This window comes from Calypte anna, chromosome 11, assembly GCF_003957555.1.
Source record: "Calypte anna isolate BGI_N300 chromosome 11, bCalAnn1_v1.p, whole genome shotgun sequence".
NCBI lineage: Eukaryota > Metazoa > Chordata > Aves > Apodiformes > Trochilidae > Calypte > Calypte anna.
Window position 1 is genome coordinate 9,818,097 of NC_044257.1, and position 21,414 is coordinate 9,839,510.

Sequence of the window (21,414 nt, forward strand, 5' to 3'; positions counted from 1 at the left end):
TCAAGTTGCACACTTCTTCAGCACCCACCCCTTCCCACCTGAATCTGGAGAGTTTTGTGCTTTTATTTCCACCAGTTACCTGCACTCATGCATCATCCACAAATCAATACAAATGAATTCTTGGTTACAAGGGTTACTCCTACAAGCCTCTGAAGAGCAGCCTTCTTTGATGCCTTGGGCACTTAATACTGAGACCAGCTCCTTCACATGAGTATCCAGAGGGATTCTGTAGTTATTAAATCTGACATCCTTCATACAGCCTGAGGCAAGGTAAAAAGAGACTGTTTTAAAAGCCATTCAGCAAAAATTGCTTGAAGCAGTTGTAAGATTTGGCAGTTTATGTTTTTAAAAAATTCAGCTGAATTTGCCTGAATTTCACAGCATTTCTCTGGTTTTTGACTGAATTTGTTAAAGTTTTGGTCAAGATTCCTGGTGTTTTCTACAAGAACCAAGTGCTGCTGCAGGCCCCTATCTACTTTTGTTCAAGACAGGAGAACATGTACCCCCTCACTGTGTTTTCAATAGAAAAGTCAAAATATTGTGGAAAATCTATTATGTGTGGAAGATCTGTTATATTCTTCAATGTACACCACTATTCAATATCTGTCCACTCAGCAGCTAAAAATTCAAATTTTTAGCTCTAATTCAATAAACCATTTCTAATTTCAGTTAATGCTTCAGCTGAGTGACTGTAAAATACAGTAATACAAAGGTAGCACATAAAGGTAATAAACCAGTTTGTTGTGTGCTATGCAATGCATGTGTAAAACAGAAACATTCCTTTCTGCATAGGGACAGCTGTATTTGGTAGGGAAGCACAGCTGTGGAATGGCCTGCATAGAACCAAGCTATCAGCCAGTTCTGTGTATCTAATGCAATAACTCACCCACATTAAACCTAAGAGAAGCTTGTGGATCTCCAGTTACAAATAATCTACCTAGAGCTGTCTGAAGAAGTTACCAGCTTTGTTCCAAGTCCTGTAGCTAACAGTATTTGCACACAATTCCCTGCTGCAAATCAGGAGGGACAGTTGTCCCTTTTGCAAAGTGCCACACAAGAAATCCATTTACTTCGGTGATCTACATAAAGAAGAAAGCTTCTCACAATAAGCCCACATAGCACCAATAAGCCTTCATTTATACACATCCATATTCTGAATAGTGAGATCAGGAATTCCTCACCTTGAAAACTCCTGTTTTGATTGAATGGGTAGGTGTTTCCAAGGACCAAGCTGCTGGGGTCAATCACAATCTCTTTGCATGCTCCTCCTGCTTTCAGAATTTCTCTCTTCCCACCTCCTTCATAAAGGCGAAGAGTAAATTCATTTTCATACCTCTCCAGTGTGATATGATGCCAGTCACCATTATCAATGTGGTAGGAGGGAAGGCTTACAGAATAGTCTCCATCACCCAGATTATATGAGACCACTAAGAATCCCTGAACAACCTTGTGAATAATTAACAAAGTAGTAAGAAAGAAAAGTCATAACCTGACATTTTGTATTGACCTGTAATTGTCACATTAGTTGAAATAAGGCTCGAATGTAATCATCAATCTTAAAACATTTGTTTAAATTTTGGGTATGTTTATGCTGCACATACTTCATATGCAAAGATACTTCAGGTTCTACTGAACTAAACAACAGAAATACTGGTAGAGGTGTATTCACAGTAGTATGCAATTCACTCATTTTACCCTGCTTCTCTCTTGGACAAATTTGTGAGGTTCTTCAATTTACTGAGAATGGTGTCACTATTACACTGACAGCTCAAATCAACTTGGCTGAAGAGGTGACCAATTCAGAGGTATATATATATATATGTATGCATAAGTTGCCATTTGGAGAGTGACATCACTAGCACTGCTACAGGCACCTTTCCTGCCTATGTCTGAACTATGCAGAGTTGGCCACTTGTGACCACAGCTGAAGAGGACACCAGGGCAGACACATTCTTCATTCTGCTCTGTATAGCAAACTATACTTCACTCTAACTGGCAATAAATTCCTTTAAAATCCAATGGGATGCTGTGGTTGTGTGGTCAGTATCTTAAGTGAAGGATCAGAATCTCTAAGTGTCCATAAAGCAAAATTCCAAAGTTTTTGTGCTTAGCATAAAGTTTTCAGTCCTCTTGCCAGCTCTGAAGCTAATGTTTCTCTGGGCTACCTATTCACTGGCATTGATTTAACTTCATGCTATTACTGCCTGGGATGCTTTGCTGACCTGTAGGGTGATGTGTTCATCCTTATTGGGAGCCACCATGCTCATGATGACACTGTCAGGCTGGCGGGTCCTGACCATGGCTTCAAACAGGGTCCTGCGGGCAGGCGCGCTGACGGGCAGCTGATAGCGAATGTGACTTCCTGGCCCAAATGTATATTCTTTGGCAACTAAAAATACAGGATAGAGATGTTTAAACCATTGCATAGGGAGATACAGCTAGAAACAGGAGTATTACTTTTTTCACTATTTTCATAATAAGAGCTGAAAGTAAAAGAAAAAAATTTAATACAAAGCATGGATCCATGAGATCCACTTGTCTTTTGGGACATGTCCTCCTCACACAACTTCCCCAGTCCCTCTTCCACTTGATCTTCCCCTGCAAAGAGGTGATCTCCCACCTGACATAACCCTGCTAATATTTCTCCTTACAATGCTCACACAGGATGACAGCAGGAAAGCACAAGTTCTGACCAACATGAGACTGCAGACAAAATATTGAGCACCGCAATCAGTTTTCACAACCTGCTCTTTTACAGTGTTTTGTTTGCTGCAAACTTTGGCTCCATGAGGGTTAAATACAAGATCCTTCTATGTCAAAAGCTCAGATTTTTAAGCCAACGGAGTCTCTTCCAAACACCAACAGAGCAGTAATTTCTAATTCTAGTTTTGTATTTCTAATTCTACATAGTAAGTGGTACTGGCACACTCACATTTACATTTCAGATTATTAGATATTTATGAAAGTGTAAAGAGATGCAGATTCAAAAATATCCGATGAGAACAAATATTTTGTTCACAACTTTTTTGTCACGCAGTCTCCATTTTAGTTATTGCACAAACACCCTCAAGACTAAAGAAATTATCTGATACTGAGACAACTCCACTGAAACGTAGCTTCATGGCTGAAACAACAGGAACCACCACAGCAATCACTACCTGCAAACACCTTAATTTTTCTGTATTTTTCTGTAAAATTTACCAGCCCATCAAAAACGTAACAGGAAAACAGATTTCACCTTCATCACAACTATAGCCATAGTGACCCGGCAAACAATGACAAGTGAATGAGCCCCAGTCTCCAAGACACTTCCCATGAACACCACAGGAAGAAGACCCCATCGTCTCACAGCTCCCGTCCGTCAGCGTGCAGCCAGGGAAGCTATTCAGGGACTCTGCAGGAGACTGAAGGTCATATACCTTCAAGAGAAAATTGTATGACACCAACATGTTATTTAAAAAACACTTATACTTCACTCCTAAACAGAAATATTTATACCACATAACAGCCTGTTCCTCGTCTGCATTGTTTAAGATCCTATGTTTGCTTTTTGACATTCAGATTTCAACTTACTTTATCAAGACCCAAATTTGCCTTTGGATAAACTCAACTGACTATGAAAGCAAAAAAATCCCTAATATTTCCTAACAAAACAGACAGCTGGCAAAAATATACCATTATGCAGTTTTAATTCAGAAGTTCACTGAATGCACAAAGCTTGGTAGACAGCTGCAGGAAGCAGGGGGTAACCAAAGGCAGTTTCTGGCTCACAAGTACATCTGTATGTAGTTGAGAAATTATTTTTCAAGGTTTTTCTAGTTATAACAGAAAAATCCAGAAATTTCTAATGTTTTACACTCATGCATATGATCAGTGAACAGATTAACAGAAGCAAAGTTTCAAGTATAAGACAAATCCCCCCCAAAAAATTGATAAAGAAGTGTTCTCCTTTGCAGAAGCAAAATTCTACTTTTCTCTTACCTGAGTATCCAAGATGAAATTGCGCAAACAACCAGAGAAATGTTTGTGTAGTAACTGTGGGTAGGAATATGGTAATGACTCTTTCACACCACCCAGCTGTAGAACATGGTTCACATTCAAATACCTTTAAAAATCATATAAATAATAAAAATAGATGTGCATTTAACTTCAAACACAGGCATCATATAATAAAGCAGATAAAATAGTTGCATTCTTGTTTTGTAAAGCCTCCGCTATTTGGGAATGCAGTGCAGATGTTTATTTTTCTTTATTTATTTATTCTGAAATACAGTCAGTGAACAGAAGCCAGCCCTTTAAGATAAAGGATAGTTTATTTTTTTAATCATGACAGTCAAGTCTACTGGAAGTTCAACTGTGGGACACTATTACAATTCAGGTATGTCTGTGCTCAAGTCAGGAGCAGCTGTAGTATTTCTAGACACCATGCTCTCCTTCAAGTGCTTCTGTGCATGCATGTTCATCCTATATTGCAGGAATACTATAGCAAGGAATGTTTCGTGTATGATAAAGGCCAGAAACATAAAAGTTGGGTTACGTGGTGTAAAAAGTACAGTACACATGTTCAGGCTCTGCAGCATCTCACAATCATCTCTCTGAGACAAAGAATTCCACATATGTTAAACCTTGCAGAGTTTCTTTTTCCTTGAATTATCAACTCAATTTTTTGTTTTCATTTGCTCTTATGTTTCCCTTTTTTGTGTGCTCCTTTCATGATCAGAAGGGCTCCATGCATCTGCTGACAAGGCTTAATCACAGTTCTCATCAGCACACTTACTTAGACTACCCATTCCACAGCTCAAGTATCTTTACTGGTACAAAGGCTTCCCTGAAATATAACCTGAATATTCTTCGCTGCAACTTAAGGCCCTGTACAGAAGAGATTGTCTAAATCCTCTTTGTAGTATTCTTTTATATACACTGAGACTTATTATATCTCTCCTCAGTTTTCCCTTCTTTCAGTTAAGTGACCTCAATTCCTTCTCAAGGGAAGCTGATTACAGTCACTGCTCTCCTCTGTACTAGCCCCAGTTGGCACACATTTATCCTGCACTGTGGTGCATCAACTGGACCCAGGACTCCAGCTGAGACCCAGCAGTGCTAACCAGAGAGGAAAGATTATTTTCCATGTCTTAAAGACACACACACAGGGGGGTTATTAGCATGTAGCACTCTCCTTTTTCACATTCATGTGGCATTTCTGACTCTCACTTTCTGACTACCATCTGTATCTTTTACTGATATTAATCAGTTCCCTTCTCTTCATTTGAGAGGCTGCTTATTTCTGCCTACCTGTCTCTTTCTTATATTGGAAAAATACAGTGTATTTCCAGGTTCTCTTTTCAGTCTGCTGAGATAATTTTTAATTCCAAGCCATGCCCTCCAACATGCTGGCCATCTCTCCCAGCTTGGTGTCATGAGCAAGAGCAATAAGCATCAGCTCAAAGGACCGAATTATACTAAATCCAAACCCTTACAGAATGCAGCTGAACACATCCTTCTGCTTTGAATGGAATAACTGCTTTTTGAATAATATTTTCTAACTTCTTCAGTGCTAACTGAGGCTAAGGGCTAACCCAATAGTACAAGCAATTTAAATTAACAGAGTCATTGCACCTGGGCTGTGTTCCTTTGCTGAAAAATGAACAGAGGTGGGTTGTATGTCTCATTACAAGACACTGCAGCCAACAATCAAGCACACCAGCACCAGCCTCCTTTAATCAGCAGATTATACAAGTTCAACAGGTTGTGAAGTGAACAGCTGAGGTAGGGATACATGTGCACTTTCTCTGACTCTGGTATACAGGCAGTATCCTTGGATCAAACCAAGACACTGCTGCAATAATCTGCCTTAATACATTTGCAAAGACTGCCAGCAGGAGCCCTCAGACTTACACCAATGAGACAGTAAAACTGGTTGAGGATCCAGAGTTAGTGCCATTAAGAAGCCAGCTAGCCTAATTTCATGATGTTTTCAAAGAACAGGCTTACATGATAAGGAGAGAAATCCTGAGGGTAAGGGGTAGTACACAGTACCCACAAAAGCTCCAGTATTAACCACACAGTGTTCTGGGGTTGTCATGAAGTACTATAACACTAATTGGAGAAAGACTTGTTCCTTAGTCCTTACTCCAGACAGGGCCCAGAAGATCCTGAAGAGAAGCACATGCTTTTATGCTCCTAGCCACTAATAACTTTGCTTCAATTTGATTCAATGTTCAAAGGCCTTAGCATAAACTGAGAGGACCACCAGAAACACACCTTGCTCCTCGTGGGACAGACCCAGAGACTTCACAATTCGTACGATCTTCAGTGGACAGCCCCTTGCCAACTCCTTCCCTCTCTGAAATGACAGCTGCACTGCAGTGATCCAAAATGAATCGGATATCCTACACCAAAACATAGGATTACTGAATGAACAACTTCTGCACAATTTGATAAACAAGTTATATCAAAGTTTAACCTTTACCACCAAGTAAAATGGGTTGAGTTTTTTTCCATCTTGCAATAAATAATAAAGCCAAAATAGAACCATTTAACAAAAAATCCCACTTAATTGCAAATAATTTATGCTTCCAAGTAGTTGTCCTAGCTTAAGCCTGGTTCTAACTACTCTCACAAAAACTGTAACTGCATTTGCAAATAAATATTTATTTATTTATTTCAGTGTCTAAACATGAACACTGAACATGCAAAGTACAACTAAGTCTTTATGCACACATTCCACGTGAGCTGCAGAACTTTAAAAAAAAATAAAAACAAAAAAAGAAAGATTTCCATGATCCCAGAATCTGGGTTCCAATATAGGTAGATTTGGAATTGATAATGATGTCTAACCAATATTTGTACTATGCACCACATCTAACAATCATTTAGAATAATACATGTAGTTACCCAGACTTTTTTTTATTACCCTATGTCTGCACAGGCAAATGCTATTGGAAATATAAATATCCTGATGTGGAAAAAAAAAGCAAATCAAAAAACAGACCTGACCATGGGTTCTAACTTCGAGTCGATGCCACTTTTTGTCTGCTACATTCAGGTGACTTGGAAACTGCAGCATCACCAACTCTGAGCCATGGCTCACCTTCAGCACAGGAATACCACTGGAGAGTTCTAATAGAACAAAAACCAACCAAACAAAAAAACTAAATTCAATTCAAAACACTAACTAGTTCCTGTTAAGCAATGTGTAATTTTATGATGCTCTAAAACAATTAACACATGAAGGTTTTACTCTCTTCTGTTCTCTACTCAACTTCACAAGTAATTGCAAAACCAAGAAATAAAAAGAGGGTAATAATTTACAATGTCTAACAGCTTTACCTTTCAATTAATTAGGAAAATAAAAAATGCAAACGGTATTGTGAATCTTGTGCATTAATTCACAAAAAATAAGCAGCAGTAACCTTTTAAATTTGTGTCAACATAAAGCAATGTGTTCTACTTGTGTGTAAATTTTCCTACAGTGGCCCACTGGGGCTAGATTCATTCATCAAATCATTGCCTGTTTTTAAAAAAGTGCAAAAGTACCTCAAGATTGAAAGCAGTGGATTTCTTTTCTTACCAAAGTAGTTAAGAATGACACTTGACTAAGACTGCATTAATCATGTTGTCCTGGTTTGGGCCAGGATAAAGGTGGTTTTCTGTTTCTGTACTTTTGCTTTTAGCTAAGTCCCTTGTAAGTAGTTGCATTTGCTGAAATTAACAGCAAGTTTCTCATGCAGTGTGTGTGCTTTTAGGACTGATAACACTTGATGTTTATAGTTACTGCTAGAGACTGGTATGCAGAGCCAAGGACACTGCTTTCCTCAGCTCTGAGGAAAACATTTTACTGTCCAGGAGGACACAGAGGCCCCACCTGAGCCCTCCTTTAGGGAGGAACGGACAAGATAGATGCCAGAATTGACCAAACAGAGTATTCCATCCCATATACGTCACACTCAGTATAAATTTGAGGCATCACGTGGGCCGAGCCAGATCTTTTCCTGCTTCCCTTCCTTCACCCGGCATCCTGGAAGGATCCTGTCTGTTCATCTGCCTGTGGTCCTGATCCGTGCCAGCCCATATCTGTGTGTTCCTGCCTCCGGTTCCCGACTGCTGCCGACTCCAGGAGTCCAGCCTGGACTTTCCCAGGGCTGCCCTACAGCCTCGGTGGTGACGTGAGAGTTATTGGGGGAAAGGAGGGAGGAATGTGGTTTCCATTTTCCTGAATATTTGTATATATTTAGTAATTTTACCTATTTATCACTACTGTTTCATTAAAGTTCATTAAAGTTGTGCCTCAAATTTATACTGAGTGTGACGTATATGGGATGGAATACTCTGTTTGGTCAATTCTGGCATCTATCTTGTCCGTTCCTCCCTAAAGGAGGGCTCAGGTGGGGCCTCTGTGTCCTCCTGGACGGTAAAATGTTTTCCTCAGAGCTGAGGAAAGCAGTGTCCTTGGCTCTGCATACCAGTCTCTAGCAGTAACTATAAACATCAAGTGTTATCAGTCCTAAAAGCACACACACTGCATGAGAAACTTGCTGTTAATTTCAGCAAATGCAACTACTTACAAGGGACTTAGCTAAAAGCAAAAGTACAGAAACAGAAAACCACCTTTATCCTGGCCCAAACCAGGACACATGTAATACCTATCTTCAAAGTACCTAAATTCTTTTATAGCACTACAGTCTTCTTGGAGGAATTTTATATCAATCTGTCTATTTTACTTTGCCCACAATTTCTACAAATCTGCAATGGACCTAAAGCCATAGGTGCAGGATACAAATAAATAAATATATAAATAAATGATAATTAAAAAAAGACTTACTAGGATATATTTCAAAATATTTTCAAAACAGAAAATAAATTAATAAATTATAAGATGTAAAGACACTGGTCACAGACAACCCATTCCCATAGAAGGCATATAATTTCTTCACACACTTTTGCAGAAGTACCTATAGCAATGAAGTTTTCTGTACTCCCAGGTTCTGGATTTGATAAAGGACCACTGTATAGCAAAAGTCCATCTGGGACCCCAGTAATAAACTCTAGAGAGAGTGAGCTTTCAAAACAAGGCCTGATGGGACGAAACCATGCATAACCATTTCCATGGAAACTGTGCTTAGTCTGCTGGCAGTCTGGTCCATGAAACAAAGCAGGGCAAAGACATCTGAAAGAGCACAAGCACAAAAAAATGTAAAAATTTCCAAAACTTATTTTGGTTTTACATGCAATGTGAAACAATGAAATCATAGTAAAAAAAATAGAAGTGAAACACTGAAGTTTTTAACAGATGCTCAAATGTGCTTGGCAATTATTAAAATATTTCAAAAGTACAAAACATATTTATCCACTATACTATCTCCATCAAAAAAGATTTTTTGAGGCCATGTTTTAAAAAATGATTAATCACTTCACTAGATAAGTACAATAAATAGAACACTACATCCCTATTGCTACCACTGATATTCCCCTTTATTATTCTCCTGGGAAAACAAAACAAATTGAATACAAAATTTAAACAAACAAGCAAACAACAGAAAAACCCCAAACAACTCAGCACACTTCCCATTCCTTCATACTGAATTAGATGCTCTCTAAAAAATGGCATGTTAATTATAACACTGTTTTTTCTTATGTTTTTTTTCCTATTCATACACTATTCCACCACTTTCAGGACTACAGCACCAGTATTGGACCATTAGTAAAGACCTTATGCCATTAGGTTTACAGCAGTTTTACATTAGGTTTACACTCTAGTGCACTTATGGATTTTTTTTTCTCATTCAGTCAGAAGTACATTTATGATTTCTTACACTTTTATCATGTAATCTCCACTCAACACTTCACAAATAGAGGGAAAAGAAGTAGGAGAATCTGCAATAAAAGTTTCCTCACCTGTAACCATTCAAAGTGTCAATACACATCCCACCATTGAGACAGGGGCTTCGAGGGTAGGAGGAACAAGACTGATGAGCCCGGTCCCTAGCTGAGCAAGTGCAGACTGCATTGGTGGTGGTTGTTACTGAGACAAAGGAAACACTTCCAGCATCCATCACTGTTGGGATGTCACTCATGGCAATGTAGTTTGTACAGCCCTCACTACAGTTTGCACTCCTACATTCATCTACATCAATCTGTGAAATGTTCAGTTGTAAAGCTGACTGGATCTAAGAGAAAATACAGTTCAACATATCACCAGTCTCTTCCTAATTAGTGCTCCTATTTACTCAACTTCTGAAAACTCTAAATCCCCATAGACTTAATAGACTTCTTTGGTTTCTTGAGTATTAATTAGTAACACCCCTGACTACACAGGCAAGCAAAATTATTTGAAAAATACAGCAACATTTTTTTAAAACTTAGAGCAGCAGTATTTCCTGAACAAATAATCACTGACACAACTGACTGTGAACATGTCAAATCTGTCCTACCAACATTGTTTCCTAAGACCAAAGCAACAGACATATTTTACCTCAAGCCAGGATAAAAATTCTTCCTTGTGAGTTTTACCAGGATATTATTTCTTCCTTATACTTTTTTGAGCACTTTGCACAGGTGCCTATAAAGCTTCAGAGTTTTACTTGCATTCGGTGATTCAAATACATTATAATTATGTGTATTTAGGGCCCAAACCTTACACCTTACCTTAGCAGTAAGGTATAAGAGACCTTACTGCTTTCATGGCGGTATCACTGACATATACCACTGTAAAACTAGCATGAGATCAGGCTTTGACGCCCTTTATTTATACATTTAACCTGTATTTTTTCAAACGATAAAATGAATGACAAATATTTTTAAAATAAGCTTTGAAAAGATCAATATAAATACTAAAGTGCTTCCATTTTTTCACTTGTGCAGTCACCCCGATTCACCACAGTAAGAACTTTGACCTTCATAATCAATTGTCAGTATACCCTCAAATATCGTAACATCAATTGAAAAACATGTCCCCAAGGGCATAAAATGTACTTTATAATGACATGATGCATCCTGTCAATGCAGTTTCATGTCTGCTGCTCACATCTATCACCATTAGTGGAGAGTCTATAATGCACACTTAGCTGTGTAATACTGTTATAGAAAAACAGTGTATATAAACAACCTTGGCTCCTTTACAGTATTAGGATGGATTATTTTTCTAGTAAATAAAAATAGTTGTTGAAAAGCTATATCCCAAGGAGAAAATGCAAACATATTATTTATTTAGCAAGTCAATGAATAATTACAGTGCTAATTACTTGTTTTCTGTATTTATAGTTAAAAATATGTACTAAAACTACTGGAGAAATATTTTAGCTACGATTGTTTTTTTGTAAACTATTGGTGATTACTCACTAGAGCTATTCATTAAATATTGAATGGTGATATATTAATACCAACATATTTTTTCATTAAAGTATGTGAGGCAATCCCCTTGTTACCGCTTTGATGAATTCATCTGCCATGTATTATGGCACAGAATATTTTAAATCTATGCAATTTTCTATGTTATTGTTGCAGTAATTCAATAAATATGTAAAAGAAGCAGTCATTATGCTTCATGAATACTATCTATCTCTGGTATTTCCTACTTGGTCATTCTAAAGGGTCTCACAACTATTTAAGATACAGTCACAGGTAGGCAAGTGATACTCCTGTCTTGTTCCCAGACCAGGCAGATCCTACCATATTCCCACAAAAGGAAAATGCTGCTTTCTCTTCAGGAAAAGCCCTCCCTAAGTGTCTATTCAGCAGCATCTGCAGGACTTCAAAAAAGCCAAAATCTGGAGGACTACAGAAAATAAGAGGGTCCAAGACAGACTGTGTCTGGATAACTGAGTTAGAGAACTGGTTAGAGTAGGACAGTTAGCAAGGGGAAGAAAACATCTTCCATTCAAAAACTATTTTCCACTTATAACACTAATAAAATATGGGGAGAGTATCACTTTGTATTTAAAAATGTCCTTTAGTGAGTCAAATACAACCACAAGATTGGTTGCCTCCATCTTGATTATTTGTTGTAACTGTTCTTCCGACCTGCACATTCCTTCCAGTGAGATTTTGTCTATGGAATATCATCTCTTCATACAGTAGAATTTCATCTGGGTGGCACCAAACCTCTACTGAGTCTAACTATAAGCTGATGATTTGGGTATTTCCTTCAGCATCTGGGAGGTCCAAAAAGCCTGTAATTTTCATTACATTCTCTGTACTTCAGTACCACTTTGCCTTCTAAGGATTCTTCTGATCTCATATCCAAAAGTCAGATAGATTACAAAATGAAACACTGACTGAAGAAAACACAGGCCACTTCACCATGATGGGAATGGAGAACCATCTTTCTGTGACTAAAAAGTGCTTATTTATTGAACCAGAAGTTAGTACAACCATAAAATAATGTATGGATGGGACTAAGGAGAAGGGAGAAAATCTGAATTAATCACTTGTGTGACAAATACTTTTTTTCTGAGTGAGGAAAAAAACTTTATCTGTAGATCTATCATATTCTTCCACTAAAGTCTGGGATATATACCCTACAATCTCAGGATCTGGGTGAATTGCAGAGGTGAATGATAACTTTAGAAAATATACCTCATTTTTAAATGCTGCCATCTCAGCATGGAGTTTCTCAGGTCTATAATATGCCGAGCCATCACGAACTGCAAATCTTACATCTGTCTGTTTTCCATCAATGTTCATCACACTGAAGACCAGGACATCACTAAGTTTAGCCTGTAATATTTTTGCTAGTAATTCCTTGAACTTGCCATGTCTTGTTTTGTCTTGCTCATCTCTCCTTATGAACTCCTCTGCTGTGACATCTGAATTTGGGATTCAAAAACAAATAAGCATGAAATACTGGAGACCATGGGTAATTTCTCAAATTATTTCCTATTTAATAATACAGAAACATACCAGAAAGTGCCCTACAGTGGCACTGTATCAAATACTGATATAATAATGCCCACATCACATAATCATTCAGCTATAGAAGCAGCTGACCTAAGGTCACACCAGCAAATACAGCTAACCTGATAGACGCACAGTGGCTGAGTTTTGTACAGCTTCATCTTCCAGCTCTTTGACTTGGATTTGTACTGTAGATATAACATCAGGACAAACTCCATCAGAAACCCTAACTTCTAAGTTGTATGTTCCTTGAGGAGTGTTATCCACCATCATCAAAGAACCAGTCCTCTGATTTAACCTGAAAGACCTAGACATAAACCTTAAATTAGGAAGCCTTAATAAATAAAAATCAAGCACTTATTTTACTCACTAACATAATTCAGAAGGCCTTAAATGTTATTACACAGGTTATATGATCAAAACCTAGAGAAAAGCACTTCAAGAAAAACACCAGAAACACCTTAATTCAGAAATTATAATCTTCAGATTTTATAAGAAGTTGTTTCTGCCACTCTCAAATCCCCAGACTTTCCCAAACATGAATAAAAGCACTATGTAGTTGAACCACAGGATGAGTAATACAATTAGAGAAGTATAAATATTACTCATTTTGACACAAATACAATACTCACTTGAGCAGTTCTCCTTCAGAGACAAATGTTTTATTGTCCCAGTCATCTTGATCTGGAGCAAATACTTCCCCAAGCACTGTTGTTGACCATTTTCCTGTCATGATAATTTATAATAAAGCTGCATTTAATTTTTGCTTTTCAGTGCACTTTGTATTTTTCCGCACTTGCTACTGTGTTTATAATTTTCAAATTCCTGCTTAATTGCTGATGGTTATGATCCTAGATTCTTAAAATAAAGCAGAGCCTGTCACATGATTTCTGCCAGTTCTATAAAGGTGAATACACTCTGGATGTCACACGAAGAAGGTAAGTGTAAAACTATGCTATATTCATGAGCCTGATATAATATCCATATAGCACTTACCTTTGTAACTGTACACATAGACTTCCTTATGGCCAGATTCATGGCAGTTGTCATTTTCATCACCAATTGTTATGGTTAGAGTGTTTGTAGAGCTCATGGCTGGAATCCCACTATCTGTAATAACTACTGGCAGATAAAACACCTTCTGCTTCTCTCTGTCAAAGGACCTCAAAGCAGTTACAGTTGCTGTGCTATTTCTGTTGTCAGTAAGAGAAAAATCCAAAGAATTCTGATAATCTGCTGGCAATGAAAATGTAAAGGGTGGTCCATTTTCCTCACTGTCTGGATCAAATGCATGAAGCAGTTTTGATGTGTGGTTCATATGCACTACTTCAGGCCCCAACATATTTTCCCAAACTACAGGCATGTACGGTGCCTCAAACCTCGGTCCATTGTCATTTACATCAAGCAAATCAATCAAAACTGTAGCACTCCCAGTGTGGGCAGGTGTCCCTTGATCTGAAGCTTGTACAATTAAATTGTATTTTGGAATGACTTCACAATCTAGTGTATTTGCCACTGTCACATGACCATACTGGTCAATTGCAAACTGTTTCAAAGGATCTGAAACTGACTTTATAGAATACGTAATGTTCCCATTCAAATCAGAATCCTTGTCTTCAGCTCTCACTGTTGTCACTGTGGTACCTACAGGCATGTTTTCAAAGATAGGGATTGTCTGAATAAACTGAGAAAGGAAAACTGGGCTGTGATCATTTGAGTCTTCGACTTCAATCAGGCACACGGCAATACTAGAGAAATCAAGATCTTGCACTGTAATAGTAAGGTTAAACTCTCTGTCACGTGCATTCTCAAAATCCAGAGGTTTCTTCAGTCGAATAGTGCCACATTGCCATTCTTTGTGATTTTCAATATAAAACTTCTGATCTGGATCTCCCCCGATGATACTGAATATTAAGTCAGCATTTTCCCCAACATCTGCATCTGTAGCACACACTTGGAGAACTTCTGAGTCAATGGCACTGTTTTCAGGAATTACTGCCTGCCACATTTCTTTTAGGAATTTAGGTACATGATCGTTGATGTCCACAATCCAGATGGTGGCAGTGCCAGTTCCTGTTAGCCCTCCCCCATCTCTTGCTTCAACAGTAAGAAAATAATTTTCAGTCCTTTCTCTGTCCAGCATTCCCCCTGCTACATGGATTGTACCAGTGTTGGGATTGATATTAAACATGTCAGTACCAAACTCATTTTTTACGTTCTCTGTTATCCTGTAAGTCAGAACAGCATTAAGACCTACATTTGGATCATCACGATCAACTGCACCCATTTCCATAACTAATGTGTCTGCAGGAGAATTTTCAAAAACACTCCCGTTACAACCACCAGGCATGCATGGGAACAGGGGTGCATTGTCATTTATATCCCACACATTAATAATTACATCAGCAAATCCTGTAAGTCCTTCTCCACCTTCATCAGTAGCCAATACAACAAATCTCCACACTGGTCTCTCTTCCCGGTCCAGCATCTTGTGTGAGTAAATGCTGCCTGATTTCTCATCTATTGTGAAAATATCACCTGCACCATGCCCATGCAATGAGTATCTTAAGTCTCCTTCATCCATGATACTATCAGGATCATTCGCCATAACCTACAAAAGTGTCAAAAACAAAAACAGCAATTACAAAACATGCAATGATTGCATTATGTTCTACATGTTGACACAATCTAAAGGAGTCCAAGCAAAAGTATATGACATGCTGTGAATATGTGTGTACCAGATAAATGGCAAATTAGAGCTGGTTGAGAGACAATTCAGTAGGTAAATATGCTTTGCACTACTTTAAGAATGCAGATATCCTAACATAGTAAGTTTTTTTTTCATATTTGTAGAAGAAATTTAACTATGCTATTTTGATAGCTACTTTAAAATGCTAATGATTTGCTTTTCAGGGTCATAAATGATCCGTGCTGTTTATGCTATTTACTATCTTTGCAATATTTCCATAAAAGTCTGTTTCTCTTCTTTGATTGGGGGGGGGGGGAAAAAAAAAAAAAAAAAAAAAAAAGGTAAAAAATTTCATTAATATACCTGTGCTGGATTATTATTACATAATTGTACCAGAGTAGTAATCTGGTGTGCTCTTCCATTGAAATATTATCTCTGAAAATGCATACACTACCTGAAGTACAAAGACTGGTAACCCATCCAGTTCCTCAATTATACTTCCATAGTACTCATTGATAGAGAAAACTGGAGTCTCATCATTTTTATTCATGACATTGATGATGATAATTGCATAATCTTCCCATTTCCCATCTGAGGCCAACAAGCGAATCTCATACATTTTTGTTTCTTCATAATCCAGTGCTTGGGCAATAAAAATGGCTCCTGTTTCTGGTTCTACATCAAGTACTCCTCCTGTGTTTCCAGCTGTGATCTGATACCGTAACTTAGCATTTGTTCCTGTCAATTACCAACAGTGTCAGAAAACACATACCTTGAAGTAGATTGAAACATGGGATGTTAATATGAAGTACAAATCATATGATAACTGATTTTTGATATTATGGTTTTACAGTCTTTTAAAACATAGAGCTATGTCAGATTACTTATCAGCATTTTCAGTTCTGGTATGGCCAATTGCAACTAGTGCCTAATTATGAAACGTGTCTGTCATGGCTTAACACTGTCTTGCAATGAAGTATTAATACTTTTACTTATGATTGCTCATATTCACAGTAGGATCAGAATGACTGGCCAAGGCCATGGGACCAAAAAGTCAAATTCTTGTTTGTTGCTAACACCCAGCATATGTTATAAAACATTTAATACTGTAGAACCATTTTGCACTAATTTATGCACAAACTTTACTAACAAACAGGACAATTATGTATCAAGCCAGAGAAGACAGTCCTAACAGAACTTCTCAGAATTCCAGAAGCAGTACTGATTTTTTGATCATTTTACATCAAGTAAAGACTTCTACCCTTTCTGCAAGCTCTACCTTGACATTACCATTCTTCTCTTCTTCCTTTCTTTCATAGCTACATCTTTAAAAATTAATTAATAAAATAATTAATTAATAAAAGGACAGAAATGAAGTGCCATATAACAGTCACATCTGGTCCCCTAAGGTAACCTATGTAAAAAACTTGAGTTACTGGAGTAGGTAAATCCCTCTCCAGTACAACTTCTCCACGTTTGCCTTGATCTCCTTGAGTGGGATAGTAATCAAATGTAGTCAGGATGTACTCGCACTTCACCAGACATAATGTCTGGTGAACAGTCCTTTGGGACTTGTGCAAAAAAAGTATGGTTTCACCACACAGTCAAATTAGTACTGCACCATGGCCAAATGATGGAATTCCTTCCCTTAAAAGCACTGGTTTTGTACTTATTTTCACATAACTTCTGGCTTAATTCCTGACTGATTTGTAGATAAAGCCATGTAGCTAAGACTGATATGCATTTAGGAAATCCAGATTCAAATATGAGAACATGCACACAAAAGAACCTAAAAAAAAATATAACAAAAAACCCAACAAAAAAACAACAAAAAAGTTACAGCTATACAGTCCATAGAGAAAGCAAATGAACTTCACTGAAATCAAGTCTTATTCATTCTGGCTAACCAGGACATTTTTATTGGCACCCATTTGTACGAAAATTATATGATCTATACTAAATTTGTATTTGCTGGCACAGAAATTATTCCCCATCATCCCCCCTTAATGCATTGCCATCCAAGATAAGTTATTAGACTGATGTGTCACAGCTCCATTAAGAAATACTGATCATGTCCAATCAGTTCACAATTAAGGAATTTTTTAAATCTAGAGACAGAAAGACATTTTCTTTTCTAACACCACTAAATGTCTCTTGGTGCGCTAAATTAACTCGTTAATATTTTAGACACAGCTATGGAGAATTCCAATACTTTACCTTCATCTTCATCATTAGCCGTGACTGCAATGATAGTTGAGCCCACATCCTGGTCTTCATCCACATTCACTTCATAGACACTTTGAGTGAAGACAGGCTTGTTATCATTCACATCGCTGATAAAAATGTGCACATAGGCTGTGTCTAGGAGAGACAAGAAACAAGAGATTAAAATACTCATCTGTGCCACTTCTGTCAGCTACAATTCCTTAAACTGCCAAGCTGCACATTAAATGAAGATGAATATGCAGACAACACAGAAACAAACCCTTAGGGTTGTGGACAATATATATACCAACATTACCCAAAAGCACTTGGATATCAAATGAATGTCGCATCCAATTTGTTTAAACAGATAATATGTGAATAATTGATGCCTAATATGGCAATTGTACAGATTTCAGTCATAACTTTTTGTCCTGAAGCCACAAAGCCAAATTTTAAGTCTTTCTTTAAGCACAGCCATCAGTTGTGAATGGGATTTTCTATCTTTAACTTTCCAGCTTCATACTTTGTAATTACTTTTGACTGAACGCAGTGCCATATGCAGTGCTTTGAGAAACAATTCCACTACCCAGAGATCTGCATCCTATAGATCATGGGTTCATCTTCCCTGGCTAGGAAGTACTCTCTAAATTCCAACTACGAAGCCCTCATTTTCCTTCCCTGATCATGACATAAAATCTCCCTTCCAGGTTGCACAAACACTAAAAAAATCCCCCATAAAGTACACCAAAACAAGGGATGCTCTTTCACAAGTACACTTGAAAAAAAGTCAATTAACATTTAATCTTGCATTTCAGAGATCCTGTTTTGAGAAACCAGTCCAGGTAAAATCATGCTTGTCACAGACAAGCCTCCTACCAGAGTTTGGCATCCCACGTTTTCCAGGTCGAGCTGATTCAGAGCCATCTAATGACTTGACTTCCAGAAGATAGGACCCCTTCTTTTCTCTGTCAAACACTGAGGCAGTGTATATTGAGCCCGTTTGTGGGTCCAAGTGAAAATGTGTGTAGTCTCTGCTACTGTCATGTAACAGGGAATAACTTATCTAAAGGATTAAAAAGAAGTTGTTAATCTACAGTTTCCTTTTGTTGTGTAGTTCACAGACAAATAAGTACTCAAAGAGAGGAAGAATGGTCTGTGTTGGAGCACATGACCAGGGCCAAAAAAGCTGAGTAAAACAGCCAGCTTGAGCAATCTAGTTTAAAGTCAATTAACTTCTTGTACGCTGAATGTCAGTCCGTAAAGGGAAATACATTTTTCTTGTCTAATCAGTTCCTGAGTTCACTTGTTGACATTTGCACAGTGCTTGTGCAATAGGAATCAAGCTCAGCTAAAGATCCCAGGTACTAATAAAATGGCCACAGGTGAGCTGACTTTGAACTTGTTCAGTATCACGGACCATGTTCTAGTCTCTATTTTACATATATATTTTTGTGCACTTAACAGCTTGCACTCTTGTTCTAAGGACATGCCTACTTCAATTTTTAAAATCATTAACAAGGAACTCCACTTGCAGTATTAACTCGACATATTTTGTAATTATTTGGTTTTCAGTACTCTCAATGAGTTACAACTCACAGAAGCTTTTAATACATTTTTTTCTTCCATTAACTTATGCATTCACATTTTAGTTCTATGCAAGCCTTTCCAAACCAGAGCACTCTATAGCAAGTTTTTCACCTGAAATACAGGTTGTATAAAAATGTATTTGTTTTCTGTCTCACACTTGCTAGTTCCCCTAGTTTTTCACACACCAAGACAAACAAACATGTAATTAACTGCCTTATTTAGTCTCATGTTTCCCTATTAGTCAGCCCTTTTCTAGGTAGAAGATTTCTATTTTATTTAGCCATTGTTCATATAGAAGTTATTCCATACCTTTCATCATGGAAGACACAGGTCACCACTGGCTTACCTCACCATTCTGACCAAGGTCAAGGTCGGTAGCAGACACCTGAACAACAAATGTCCCAGCACCAGCTCCCTCTTTTACTGAGGCTTCATAAATAGATGAAGTGAAGAATGGGACATTGTCATTGACATCTAGACATCAAAAAGAGCACATAAAAACCCCAACAACAAACCTATAAAACTTTAAAGAAAAAAACCCCAAACCTATGATTATACTATAGCAACACCAAACAGCTTACATACCTGTTACATTAATATGGACCACAGTGAATGCTGCCAGAGGAACTGATGCAACATTCTGTGCACGAACCCTCAGCAGGAAGTTTTTTGTTGTTTCATAATCCAGTGGCTCTGCTACCAGGATTGAAGCTGAACCATCATGTCTGTTTGGAGTCAAGTAGAAACGGACTGGCATGTTGGTCTCTGGAACAAGTCCCTCTTCCAGGTTGTAAGTCACACGAGGATCACCAAGGGGAGAAGTTGCTTTGATTGTCTGAACAATTCAAAAAGTTTGTGTCATCAACACTTTTGTAAGTGCAGCAATATTTCTAAAACCTTTTGTGTATTGTCTCCCAGTTCTTCAGCTCTCAACTCAAAACACTAAGACTTAACCCTGCCTGATAACATTGCCTGGTCACAAACAGCTGCAGCAAAATGTTACCAGTCATTACGTGTCTGGCTGCTCACATATTTACCCTAAAAATATATAATTTTGAGTTATTTCATAAATTTGTTTCGATGACTCATTCTGAGCAATCAAACTGATCAAGCCAAATAATCACCTCAGGTAACACAGAGCTATTAGAATAATTGGAACATCTATATTGTCCAAATGAGAAGCAAATTAAACAGCAGTTGCACACATAAATGAGATTAAAAATGCTGGTTACCATTAACATTTCTAAAAGAAAACTAATAGCAGATCACTGGTCCCTAGAACATACAGATTTGTTATAGAAGTTCACTGTATTTGAGCAAATAAGCTTCAATAAGTTACTCTATACTTGAGCTATCCCAGACAAACAAGTCGGTCCCAGCCTTACCAAAACTGATGTATCTCGTGTTGTGTTTTCTGGAATAACAACTTCATAGATGTCTCTTTCCCACTGAGGAGGCTGGGTTTTTGCACTGGTAATAGTTACAGCAAGTTCAACTTTACTGCTCCTGTTACCTCCATCTGTAGCAATAATCTCTTGAACTACAGATGACCTCTGAGCAGTAAAAAAAGTTTTATTAACATAGGGTTTTCATCATGGCTCTGATTAGCTTGCTTTTTTTTTTTTTTAATTAATAGAGAAGATGAAAGGCTTACTTAAGAAAACCTGCACAGACGGAAAATGTTCACAACTGCAGAATACTGAGCTAATTCTGCTACTTCTTTTACTTAAGATGGTTGGAAAATGTTGCAATTTGTCTCAATAAACTTTAGCAAATTTCACACGGGGTTTAAAACAAAAGAAAAAAAATTCAGGAGCCCCTGAATTCTTAAGCTTATCTATCAACATTTTTTTGTTATTAAGTCTGCAGGGTTCTTAGATTCAATAAGGAAAATACACTGAAATGATACACCTTCACCCAAGTTTGGTGTGTCAGTTACTTAGAAGTTAAATTTCAATATGAAAAGTATCTATCAAGTATTTAAAGACTGGCATCTACAATGATATTTTCAATTCAACACAAATTAGTTTACAACTCATTCC

The 21,414-nt window shown here is 37.6% G+C and overlaps 1 protein-coding gene across 1 annotated transcript in view; it reads right to left on the minus strand.

Annotated features, from left to right (window-relative positions):
- The window catches only part of LOC103526582 (neural-cadherin), a 56,646-nt gene that overhangs the window by 5,985 nt on the left and 29,247 nt on the right, over nucleotides 1-21,414 (minus strand). Inside the window, exons 12-30 of the mRNA XM_030457514.1 lie at nucleotides 20,758-20,925; nucleotides 19,958-20,207; nucleotides 19,719-19,846; nucleotides 18,662-18,848; nucleotides 17,798-17,941; nucleotides 16,035-16,318; nucleotides 13,888-15,502; nucleotides 13,524-13,617; nucleotides 13,014-13,198; nucleotides 12,574-12,803; nucleotides 9,895-10,166; nucleotides 8,952-9,166; nucleotides 6,992-7,119; nucleotides 6,262-6,389; nucleotides 3,982-4,105; nucleotides 3,239-3,419; nucleotides 2,223-2,389; nucleotides 1,182-1,446; nucleotides 80-260 (exon numbers count right to left, since the gene is read on the minus strand). Of these exons, the coding sequence (XP_030313374.1) occupies nucleotides 80-260; nucleotides 1,182-1,446; nucleotides 2,223-2,389; nucleotides 3,239-3,419; nucleotides 3,982-4,105; nucleotides 6,262-6,389; nucleotides 6,992-7,119; nucleotides 8,952-9,166; nucleotides 9,895-10,166; nucleotides 12,574-12,803; nucleotides 13,014-13,198; nucleotides 13,524-13,617; nucleotides 13,888-15,502; nucleotides 16,035-16,318; nucleotides 17,798-17,941; nucleotides 18,662-18,848; nucleotides 19,719-19,846; nucleotides 19,958-20,207; nucleotides 20,758-20,925 (4,946 nt within the window). The remainder of the gene's footprint in view (nucleotides 1-79; nucleotides 261-1,181; nucleotides 1,447-2,222; nucleotides 2,390-3,238; nucleotides 3,420-3,981; nucleotides 4,106-6,261; nucleotides 6,390-6,991; nucleotides 7,120-8,951; nucleotides 9,167-9,894; nucleotides 10,167-12,573; nucleotides 12,804-13,013; nucleotides 13,199-13,523; nucleotides 13,618-13,887; nucleotides 15,503-16,034; nucleotides 16,319-17,797; nucleotides 17,942-18,661; nucleotides 18,849-19,718; nucleotides 19,847-19,957; nucleotides 20,208-20,757; nucleotides 20,926-21,414) is intronic.